General features: G+C 38.8%; 1 protein-coding gene across 2 annotated transcripts in view; it reads left to right on the top strand.

Annotated features, from left to right (window-relative positions):
* Positions 1-12,372, top strand: part of KIF20B (kinesin family member 20B) — a 274,317-nt gene that overhangs the window by 65,255 nt on the left and 196,690 nt on the right. For both annotated transcript variants that reach the window (XM_030203051.1, XM_030203052.1), the window contains exons 7-9: positions 2,784-2,832; positions 2,964-3,194; positions 4,800-4,911. In XM_030203051.1, coding sequence (XP_030058911.1) covers positions 2,784-2,832; positions 2,964-3,194; positions 4,800-4,911 — 392 coding nt within the window. The remainder of the gene's footprint in view (positions 1-2,783; positions 2,833-2,963; positions 3,195-4,799; positions 4,912-12,372) is intronic.

The raw sequence follows: 12,372 nt of genomic DNA, 5'->3' as shown, positions 1-12,372 counted from the left end.
GCTGAGTGGCCTAGTGGTTAGGGTGGTGGACTTTGGTCCTGGGGAACTGAGGAACTGAGTTCGATTCCCACTTCAGGCACAGGCAGCTCCTTGTGACTCTGGGCAAGTCACTTAATCCTCCATTGCCCATTTAAGCCGCATTGAGCCTGCCATGAGTGGGAAAGCGCGGGGTACAAATGTAACAAAAATAAAATAATTTTTTTTTTTTAACAAACTGACTTTTTAAGATAAATTATATTTCCTTCTTATCTTGGACTTTTTTTTTTTTTTTTTTTTTGGGGGGGGGTCTCTCTTCCTCTGTTCTTTGCTCATCTGTGAGGTTTATACTGCTTTTATTCCTGGTGTGTATTCTCAACCATTAAGTGGTTCTGCAGAATCTGGGCTCACTTTGAGTTTAGGTGGCTTCTTGAGGAGAAGCCAGAGCAGTAACTTCAGAGATTATTGTAAAACAACATGGCTGTTGCTACATTTTTCTTCAGACATAAGGGTAATGTCTGGGCCAGAAGCCCAGGCTACCCACATCTGTCTCTTCTCAGCTTTAGGCCTGGCTGACTGAGGAAGCTCTTTTCCTGGTCCTCCTGTAGTCCCTGAGCCCCTTGGACTGATTATTTTTGCATCACGCCCCTCTTTCTGGTCTTACTCGGGTGTTTTAATATAGCATAATTAGGAATGTATTACGTGCACAAAGAGGAACATTTTGCAATCTCTGCGCCTAGTTTGCCCTTTTGCAGTATTAGGTGATGGAGGCCTCTCGCCAAATTGGAGGGAAGTATCAAGGGCTCTGCACATAGAAGCCCATTACTCCTCCTGCAAGAAAGTCTGAGGGCGGGGGTAGGAATGGTTGTGATTACCCACTGGATGTGACGTGGCAGAGGTGCTGGATTTGTGTGAAAAGCCAGCCCACTTTCTGGGCTTGATCAACTATAAACTGAAACAACGGTTAAAGAAGAATACTGATCCTAGAAGAAATAGGTGGAAAAGACTTTTTGGGTAGAGTCTAGTTACAGGGGAGCTTGGTGATAAAAGGAAAGAGAATCCCTTGTTTCATTTGTGGGAAGGATAGAAGTAAAGATTTCAACATGGTTTTGGCGGTGATCTGCCTGTGCACATCACTGCATCACAACTCAGGACTGAGGGAAAGGGACCTGTCTTCAGTTGCATCCCAGATGTAGCTCTAATGACGTTATTATTTTAATACTTGCTGTCTTGGGGAGGAGAGCAAGTAATTTTGCTATCTATATCTTCATCTCAAAGGTATACCCTTCAGAAAATTGGAGGGACTGAAGGAGAGTAGTGTGTTGGTCTAGAGTACTTATACGGGAAAGGGGGGGGGGGGGCTTGCTAAATTAGGTATACCATTCAAAGTTATGTGCTGCAGTTTTTTACAAGAAGCGTAAAAGTATTGAGGAGGTGGAAGAAAGTAACCTTCAAGGGAAAGAGAGCCATGAAATACCTCATATCAAAGGGCTTTGTACTGCTTCTGAAAAAAACACATACACTTTATGCAGATCACCAATAAAAGGTGGTTTTACATACATATTTACTGGTTTCTAAAAGCCCTTTTTTATTATTTTTTTGCCTTTTGATTTCTTTCCAACTTAGGCCCTGAACTTTGCATCCCTTATTAGTCAAGCTTGTTTACTTTGGCTGGTGCACTGGTTGGCCGTTTCTCATTTTCCCCTTCTTAAAGGCCCGGTCACATCTAATGCATTTCTTGTGTATGACTCTTATGGCAATCCTTGCTGCATAGTGAGAAGCTGACTGTATTTATCTTCCCTATTACATCACCAAGAGAAGCATCCCTTTCTTGGCCATGTCACACAACCTCCTCCTATATTACCATACTAAATAAATTGTGGCAGGACCTCCATAGTTCATCCATCCCAACTTGAAAAGAACATTTTGTGACCTTATTACATTTACTTGCCCTTTTCATGCCTTTGGGACCTGTTGATTAATCCGCGCTAAGGGCACGCTGGTGTTTTTAGTGCGTGCTAATGATTAGTGCACTCTAAACGCTAAAGTCACCTATAGGAACACATGGGCAACTGTAGCACATGTTAAAAACGCTAGCACATCTTAGTAAACAGGGCCCTTTGTTTCTTGTTTTGGTCTTATCTAAATTGTGGAGATTTTTTCTCCAAATGTATAGAGAATTTTTTTTGAATCCCTTCTTTCAAAATCCTCCATTGTTTTCGCAGACATGATATCTATATGGAATTGAGAGGTAGGCAGAATCTTAGTTGTTAAGTAGTAAGAACGTCCTTAAATTCCACAGATTTTTGAATACAAACATTGCCTAAGAAATAATATTTAAAAATTTTTATGTTTTTGTTTAAACTGACAGCTTAAACTGATTGTGATCGTGATTTCTTTTTTTTTTTCTATTAGTACCACGTTTAAACACTTTGTAGTGCAGTAGTCTTTGTCTTTTTTTTTTTTTTTTTTTTGGTCAATTAGTCCTAGAAAGGTATAGTTCCTGTGATTTCTGCCTTTGTATAGAGTAGTTAATTTGGTTAATCTTAAGCACAGTAGGGTAGCATTTGCCTACCAGTTACTGGCACACAATAAGGCAACTGCTCTTTATGCTTGTCAGGGTTAAGCTGTCCTTGCCAAAGATGCAGTTCCCCCCATAAATTACAACTCATATGGTCTTATTTGCTGTGACTTTGCCATAGAGGAATATTACCAATCAGCGAAACTGTTGCCTCCTTGCTTTGTGAGATATAAGGTGCATTTTCAAATTGAATTTTCATGTTTTTATATATTATTTTTTTTTTTAGGCAGATCATAACAAAATTGCTTCAGAGACTACTGATAGCTCTCTTGAAGGTAAGTTGGACTGTTCATAGACTGTCCAAATAATGACTTTAACAACTACTGAACAAAGATGTAAGGTAAAAGCTTGCTAGACTTCATTTTTTCTGTTTGATTCCCTTGACAATAATGCTTCATATTAACAGGTGGTTTACAGAATTCAAATGTCCTGTCTGGCATGGAAGAACCCTTGAAAGAATCAGATCCGCTTGGTTTGGGTGTGGAAAACTCTGTAAAATTCTCCATTTGGGTTTCCTTTTGTGAGATTTACAATGAATGCATTTATGATTTACTGGACCCAATATCTAGTGATAAGTTAAACAAAAGGAAAACACTCCGCCTGGCCCAAGACATTAAAGGCTGTTCTTTTATAAAAGGTAATGGGTTTTTTTCTGTAATTTATATTATAATATCTAGCATATATATATTGTCTGATTTTTAAGCTTCTTCACAATCACTGAAACATCTGTGTATTGGAAAATGTGACACATTGAATCTTTGTGCCATATGGTGCAGTTTTGACCCAAGCCAACTCTGTTGAAGGCTAGATTTACTAATGAGCTCTAGCACATGCTAATGAAATTAATACACATTATTAGAATTTGGGAGATGTAAATAATGTGCATTAATACATGTTAGCATGCACTATCACCTTTTAGTAAATCTAACCTCATTAGGTACTAGCCAAGGGTTTGTAGCACTAGAATGATTCACATCCTCATAAAATATATGGTTTTCATGTTCTCTTTGGTTTCCGTGGCTGATGTCATGGTTGTTGCAGTTGTCCAGGTCTTGCTGCGTTTGAGTAAATGAAACCGTTTCAGCCGTCATGTTCAGGTGTGGCAGGACCTGGACAACTGCAACAATTATATGGTTTTCAGTCTAATTTCTAAGGCTTTGTTGCAGGTTCTATGGAGGAAATAGACATTTAAGGTGTTCTTTCCCTGATAGCATGATAGCATGCAATTATTACATGAATTCTATAAACCTTCAGAATGCACTTTTGGCTCTGCTTTTGAAGAGCAAAAAAAAAGTACTTTTTTCCTTTTTCTCCTGAGGATGTTTTTAAACCAGTAAAAGAGAAGTATGGATACAGGGTTTTTTTTTTTTTTTGGGGGGGGGGGGGGGGGGAAACCCATGTCCCTCACCTGGAACCTGGATAAATGAGAAGTGTGAAAATTTAACTGGATACTTTCCTGCTGACCAAAAGTAATGTGTTTGACATTTTATAAACAAATCCTACATTTCTTTCTACGGTACACTGCTCAGAGTACCTGGACCAACTAAATAGGAGGAAATGGGGTCATGTATGTGGGACTAAAGGCTGAATTTTAATGACACACAAAACAGCCTCGGGAATAGATTATGGAATTGTGCTTCTCTTGGTGGCAGACCCTAGATTTACTTAAAAATTCTATCCTATCCCAGTTGGCGGAAGTGAAGATAGGGTTGCTGAAACAGGGCAGGTGCAGGCTGGTGAACCTTAAGCAATGTTTTCTAGTTCTCAGCAGCAGAACGCTGGTCCCAGTGTTTTCACCTACCTGCTTGTGGACAGGCGTATAGGGGATTACCAACTCCTGTTCCCTAAAATCTTCCTTAGATGATGATTGGGGGACATAACCTAAAAGGAGGGAGCTAAAGTACCCAGTGGTCACGTCTCAGCCACCTGCTGATTGTTTCAACTCTTTAATAATTAAACCAGTGAGTAAGGATTATGACTCTTAAATTGTTTTTTAACAGATATTTTCAAACAATTTAGCATTGTGCCATTTTGAGAATGATTGCTTGCCTTAGTGCAATAACATGTGTAGAAAGTTCTCATATCTATAGCACTTATCATTAAAGTACCTTGGTGTACACAATTACTCTTAAGTACAGTTTGCTTGGTTTAAAGTATAGCCTGTTCTGTTTTAAGCCACTGAGGAGTGCAGCAATCTGAAAAATACTTACCAAGTTAACATTTTGGTTTTTTTTTTGTGCAGATCTACATTGGATTCAGGTTTCTAATTCAAAAGAAGCACACAAACTTCTAAATTTAGGGAAAAAATACCAGAGCATTGCTTGCACAAAGTTGAATAGTGTTTCCAGTAGAAGGTAAGAGTAATCCGTGCAGTTTTTTCTTAGTTTTTGTAATGTTTTACTAAGATTTTCAGTTCCTAAGTCAGTGATTTTGACCTTTTAAGGTCTAGCAGATGATTGAGAGATGGTGTTTTAATTGGTGCACCCTGTTGGTGAAACTGAGTGATCCATGATGGCAAAATTAGATGGTTGTGTTTTCGTAGGGCTCTGGGAGTAAAGGGAACACAACTCAATGCAACAATCATTTTTTGGTGGTGCAATTTCACTTGATTTAGTATCTACAAGAACAGGTTTGTAACTGGGAGCAGTTTGTTTTTGTGGTCCTCAAAAACAATTTGTAGCTGCCTACAGAGTTTTCTAAGTTCAATTTGTTTATATATTGGTGCTAGAGAATGTACAATAGATGTTGAAACTGGATAATCATGTAATATGATATAAATTTTCATATAGGGTAACAAAATACTGCCCATAAATATTTTTCAGGCTTTTTAAAAAAATAATTTTGATAATGGCAACAAGACCAAGGAGGCTGGTGATTGTCATAGCCCCTCATTCTAGGTTACGTGCTTCACGCTTGACAACACACATCTTATCAAGATATGCATACGTATTGAATCTATACGTCATGCGTGGACTCAAAAGTGATGGCTTTGGTTACTGTAGCTGGTAGAGAGTACTCTGTACTACCATAAGCATCCACTTGGCAAACAATACATGTCAACATGCATTGTGCAAAGCTGGAGGACTGGAGGGAGATTAGTAACACGTAGAGACAGAGGCATGTGCCAGGACCTGCTGTGGAACCATTATAAAACGCCTAGCCACCCACTGGGGTTACCCTGCGACCACTTAGAGGGTCTATCGCCTGCACCTGCTGCTTGTGCTCTACACTAGCACCCTGCTCCCATCGACTGGGTCACAACTGCCTCTGGGCAAGTCTCCTGATCTCAAATTATACCCTGTGATTTTTAGGTTACTGGGGCCACACTCCCAGTGCTCTCACAGTTCCCAGAAAGCACTTGCAGACCCAACACACAAACCACCAAGATTTTTATTGGTCCAGACATGCAGAGGCAATAAACTAAAAGAGATGTTATTTGTCTGAAAAATTGAACAGCAAACAAAAACAGGTAACTGAAATATGGATCAGTTTTAACAATAACTAAACATTTGTTTACTTTCTAAAAGTACCTGGGAAGATCAGGATATATAGCTGCTCACACATTATCAAATGTAATGGTTTATAGGGCCTTAACAAAGAGATCTGTCTATGTTCGTGACTAAGACTGGAGCAAAAGCTAGTACTCTCCAAATGAAAATGAGCTCCTGTGTCAGTTGAAGTCCAGAAGAACATTTCAAAAAATAGCTGGTTACATCACTACAGACATTTCCTTTATCTGTGTGCTAGCTAAAAGAAAGAAAGATCAGTTCTTTGTAACAGCTTAAAACATAACATGCACCACATGCTGACCAAACTAGAGAAATGCACTTCAAGAATTAATAAAGGCAGTTTTACAGGCTTAAAACAGTTTCTTCACGGGTACAAAAATGAAGTTGGACTGTACAAGAGGCTCTGAAGGCTGTATTTTATACTGCACACAACTGCAAGGTTATGGCTCTGGGTTTACTGGGTCCAGTGCTATATAACATATTTATAAATATGGAAATCGGGACTAGGGACTACGAGTGAGGTGATCAAATTTGCAGATGATACAAAACTATTCAAGGTTTTTAAAACGTGTGCAGACTGAAATATTGCAGGAAGACCTTAGGAAATTGGAATACTGGGCATCCAAATGGCAGATGAAATTTAATGTGGACAAATGCAAGGTGATGCACATTGGAAAGAATAATCCGAATCATAGTTACCTGATGCTAGGGTCCATCTTGGGGTCAGAACTCAAGAAAAAGATGTGGGTGTCCTAGGTAATACGCTGAAATCTTCTGCTCAGTGTGTGACAGCAGCCAAAAAAAGCAAACAGGATGCTAGGAATTATTAGCAAAGGGATGGTGAATAAGACCGAAAATACTATAATGCCTTTGTATCGCTCTGTGGTGCAACCGCACCTTAAGTATTGTGTTCAGTTCTTGTTGTCGTATCTCAAAAAAGATATAGCGGAATTAAAAAAAAAAAAAAAAAGATTCAAAGAGCGACCAAAATGATAAAGGGGATGGAACTCCTCTCGTATGAGGAAAGACTAAAGAGGTTAGGACTCTTCAGCTTGGAAAAGAGACAGATGATGGAGATACAATTGAAGTCTACAAAATCCTGAGTGGTGTAGAACGAAGTAAATCGATTTTTTTTTCTTCTCATTTCAAAAGTACAAAGACTAGGGGATACTCGAGGAAATTACATGGAAATGCTTTTAAAACAAATAGGAGGAAATATTTTTTTCACTTGATGAATAGTTAAAAATTATCGATATAGAATGTAAAATCTGAAACTTATCTTTAGCCCAGACTTCAATGAGGAATTTCCAGCATGAAGATGTTTTGTGATCCTGCTTCAGGGGAGTGAATTATTGTATTCACATAGCTATATTACAATCAATGCATTCCATAATGCCGTGTTTTAAATAACATACCCCTACAGTGTCGTTATGACATACTTTGATTACGATTGGTTCTTTAAATTGGGTTCTTATTTTAAGGAACATCCATTAAACATCAGCATTTAGACCTTCAGGTTGAATTTCAAATGGCTGGACTTGCTGTATTTTTGATAGTGGGTGGTATTACACCAACAGCAATTCCCTCAAGGTTCTACTTTTGGTGGTTCATTTCGTGGCATTTCTTCACAATAACTCTTCCAGGTTCTTGCCCCAATGATACGCAATCAGTATAGGTTGATTGAATACAGGGTCATTCCATGTCAAGTGGTCTGATTTCAGAGAAGTGCCCTGCTCGACCATCACGGATTTCGATGAAATTTTCTGTGAACATTCATACATGTCCCCAATGAACATTGGTAAAATTTTACATTCGCTGATGCAGTACTTGCTGAGATATAGTAATCTGTTTGACCCCCATACTGCAGCCTTCTATGGTAAGACTCCGAGATTTCGGCAACTTTGAGACACTGTATCTCCGGCAATATTTCGTTGAGAGAAACAAAACTTGGCCATCTTGTACAACTTTTTGTGCTCTATTAAACAAAATAATAAAAAATCTTCATAAGTGATTTCCATGAAGAAAATTTGGAGCAAACTTGGTCCGAAACATTGGCGGCTCGAAAAAATTGTAAAGTTTGGCTTTTTATATCTCTGGAATTAAAGGTGTGATAAACGTGAAACTTTGCACACAACAACTTATCAACACAAGGTTTTCGAATATAAAATTTCATTCTCCTAATATTTTCCATTAGTTCACAAGTTGAGTGTAAAGTTGATGATTTTTGCAAAAACGCCAACAATAGGGTATTTTTAGCCCACTAAAAGACCTTCTGGAAACTTTTTTTAATCATTTTCATTAGTGTATGTTTCAAACCCCATAAAGTAGGGTTGGTTTTTCATCGCTGGCATATAAGGCCCTAGAAATAGGGACAAAGTTGAGGACGTTGCTATCGCAACGTCATATACTTCAACATGCATTTTTCTATATTGTCGTTTTCTTTCCATTTCTGCTGAAGTTTAAAGTGTATAATTCATTTTTTGTATGCTATATGAATCTGTTAGTCTACTAGCTGTGCTTCTACACTAATGACATTGGTTAAATATTCTGTAAGTACCTTATTGATGCCGCGCATTAGCATGTTTCAGCTATAGGATTCTGTACTAGGTTGTACGTTTGTCATAACATAAGAATCTTTATAACTTCTCTTTTTCAGATTCGCATTCATTTAATACACTTCATATTATTGCGATTTTGCTTAATATGTGAAAAATGAATGTCAGTCAACTGACGATCCCACTTTGCCCACTTGCGTTGTTGGAAAAAAATTGTCGTCAACTTGCCACCATGGTTCATTTTATTCTAAAGAAATTGGGCTGCATTATGTGCACAGCTTGTCCGCCAATGAAAAAAAATTCTCATTACTCGGCGAGCGGAGGTTGAGTTCACAGACGGCCAAATCTGCCTGCATTACAAAGCGATGTATTTGGAAAAGTACGAAATGAAGCAAAAGTCGTGCTGCAACCCATTCGACAAACAAAATCACATAGTTAAGCATGGACTGTTGAAAGTCGATCTAGCCATGTCAGATGAGTTGAAAAAATTGAAAACAAATGTGAAGCCGGGCCAAAAAATGTGTTCCAAGTGTAAAGCCAAATATGTTTCTATGGTCGAAAGCAAGGCAGAGTCATCGTCATCAGAAAATTACGATATGGACATTTCCGACACTCTTGATCAAAGTTTGACTGATTTGGGGACTTCTCCATTAAAAATTCGGAGGTTGGCCAGTAGGGATAAAACTGGATATGTGAAACGAAAAATTGAACGTGTGCAGAACGTGGTGGCAGAAAAAATAATGGTAACCGCTGCAGTATCAGCCGAAGATATTGAACAAACTAGCAAGTCGGCTGCTAAGGAATGCCTGTCATGCCAAGATTACACTGACCTAATCCAAGATGTGAAAACGAAAATTAAAATATCCAATAGATCCATGAAAATTTCAATTATTGACTTTGGCCCCAAAGAGTTGGTTAATACCAGTGACAGCAAAAACGTTTAGCGTTTCAGAACGTATGGTTAAAACAGCGTGAAAATTAAAACAAGAGAGTACATAAGTACATAAGTAGTGCCATACTGGGAAAGACCAAAGGTCCATCTAGCCCAGCATCCTGTCACCGACAGTGGCCAATCCAGGTCAAGGGCACCTGGCATGCTCCCCAAACGTAAAAACATTCCAGACAAGTTATACCTAAAAATGCGGAATTTTTCCAAGTCCATTTAATAGCGGTCTATGGACTTGTCCTTTAGGAATCTATCTAACCCCTTTTTAAACTCCGTCAAGCTAACCGCCCGTACCACGTTCTCCGGCAACGAATTCCAGAGTCTAATTACACGTTGGGTGAAGAAAAATTTTCTCCGATTCGTTTTAAATTTACCACATTTGTGCACTACCAGATGCAAAAGTTGGCGAACTGCTATCAAAGGCAATCGCCGACAAAGTTCAAGATTTCTACGAGGATGATGAATTTAGTAGTATGTGCCCTGTCTGCACCATCCATCAGAATGTTAAGCTTATGCTACAAGGTGCCAACATTAAAGAAGACTACAAGATGCTCATGGGAAAAGGCAGTTTGCGATCTGGACGCCAAAGATTGTATGTTGCAGCGATGCCAAAACTGTCCTGGTGAAGAGGCACTGATAGCATATTTGGAAGAAATATTTGAGGACTGGGATTCAGAATCAATAGAATTCAAACAATGGGTTCATACTGACAGTGAAACGCTCGAAGCAAATGTTCACACTGTTGACAACTTTTATTGAAAAACTTGCTAGCAAAATTTGGAAACTGACTGGCCACCACTTCATTTCAAAACATCAAAGCGAATATTTGAAGTCATTAAAAGCTGGCCTAAAATAAACTGAACTTATACTGATGGATTTTGAGCAGAACTACTCGTTTGTTTGTCCAAGACGCTGCTCAAGGCTTTCACTGGGAGAATTCACAATGTACAGTGCATCCGTTCGTCGCTTATTAAATCAATAAAGATGGTGTGCTGCAAATTGTCAACTGCTGCATAATTTCTGATCATATGCAACATACGGTTTCCGTGCACATGTTCATTCGGAAGTTGAGTTTTTGATGAATAAAACGAAGATTACAAGAATATAGTACTTTAGTGACGGTTCAGCAGCACAATACAAAAATTACAAAAATTTCGTCAATCTGTGCAATCACAAGAATGATTTTGAAATTGAGGCCGAATGGAACTTTTTTGGCACTAGTCATGGCAAGTCACCATGTGATGGAGTTGGTGGCACAACTAAACATTTGGCTGCTCGAGCCAGCCTCCAGCGACCATTAACCGACCAAATACTGACGCCAATAGATGTTTAACTTTTGTGACGACAACATTCATGGAATTAAATATATGTATGTTCCGACTGAAGAAATCCAAGAAAACAGGATGCTGCAAGAAGAAAGATGGAAAGCTAGCTGCACAATAGCTGGCACAAGAGATGACCAGTTTGTGCCAGTTGATTCCAATTTGATCTCTGTCAGCAAAGTTTCAAATGACACGATTAACTTTGTGGCCAAAATTTCCGATATCGTTGATCCTAATTTACAATTGGCCAAACTATTGCCTGGTTATTATGTTGCCTGCATTTATGACAAGTGGTGGGTAGGCAACGTTGTAGAAATTTCTATTGAACAAAATGATGCATTGGTAACATTTATGCATCCACCAGGCCCGGCTCATTCATTTTATTGGCCTGAAAGAAAAGATGTTTGTTGGGTTCCAGCACAACATCTTATTTGTGTGCTTCCAGCGCCATCAGTTACGTCGTCAGGCCGCCAGTGTCAATTCCCAGCAGTGACACTAAAAGTGGCTCATAAATTCAATAATAAGCAATCGTTGGAATTTGGCAGTTCATAACAAACATTACGGACTTTGGCTTGGAACAATTTGATACCCACTTTAGGCTTAGGAACCTAGGATAAGCTGCCCTATCGTCGGCTTGGGAACCGGACAGATACCCACACAAGGCTTTGGAACCTTGATGAGGAAACCAAACTAGAGGCTTGGGATCCTCATCCAAGAAACCCACCCGTATTGCACAGCTATCGGGCGTGACCCCTATGGCGATGGGGTTACTGGTTCAAGTTCCTGAACTGGTAGTGACAATGTCACCATGGACCAACGCAATTTAGGTACTAATAATGTCTGTATAAAACAAGATGAAAAATAATAGAATGCATGTGATGTTGCTATAGCAGCGTGCAATAGCAATGTCCTCAACTTTGTCCCTATTTCTAGGGCCTTATATGCCAGCGATGAAAAACCAACCCTACTTTTTAAAGGAGATTGAAACATGCTCTTTCTAATGAAAATGATTAAAAAAGTTTCTAGAAGGTCTCCTTTTTTTTTTTTTTGTAAAAGTGGGCTAAAAATACCCTATTGTTGGCGTTTTTGCAAAAATCATCAACTTTACACTCAACTTGTGAACTAATGGAAAATATTAGGAGAATGAAATTTTATATTCGAAAACCTTGTGTTGATAAGTTGTTGTGTGCAAAGTTTCACGTTTATCATACCTTTAATTCCAGAGATATAAAAAGCCAAACTTTACAATTTTTTCGAGCCGCAAATTTTTCGGACCAAGTTTGCGCCGAATTTTCTTCATGGAAATCGCTTATGAAGATTTTTTTATTTTGTTTAATAGAGCGCAAAAAGTTGTACAAGAAGGCCAAGTTTTGTTTCTCTCAACAAAATATTGCCGGAGATAGTGTCTCAAAGTTGCCGAAATCTCGGAGTCATACCATAGAAGGCTGCAGTATGGGGTCAGATTACTATATCTCAGCAAGTA

This window comes from Microcaecilia unicolor, chromosome 5 (assembly GCF_901765095.1).
Source record: "Microcaecilia unicolor chromosome 5, aMicUni1.1, whole genome shotgun sequence".
Classification (NCBI taxonomy): domain Eukaryota; kingdom Metazoa; phylum Chordata; class Amphibia; order Gymnophiona; family Siphonopidae; genus Microcaecilia; species Microcaecilia unicolor.
Note: the sequence above shows the minus strand (reverse complement) of the source record. Positions and strands in the feature narration are given on the sequence as shown.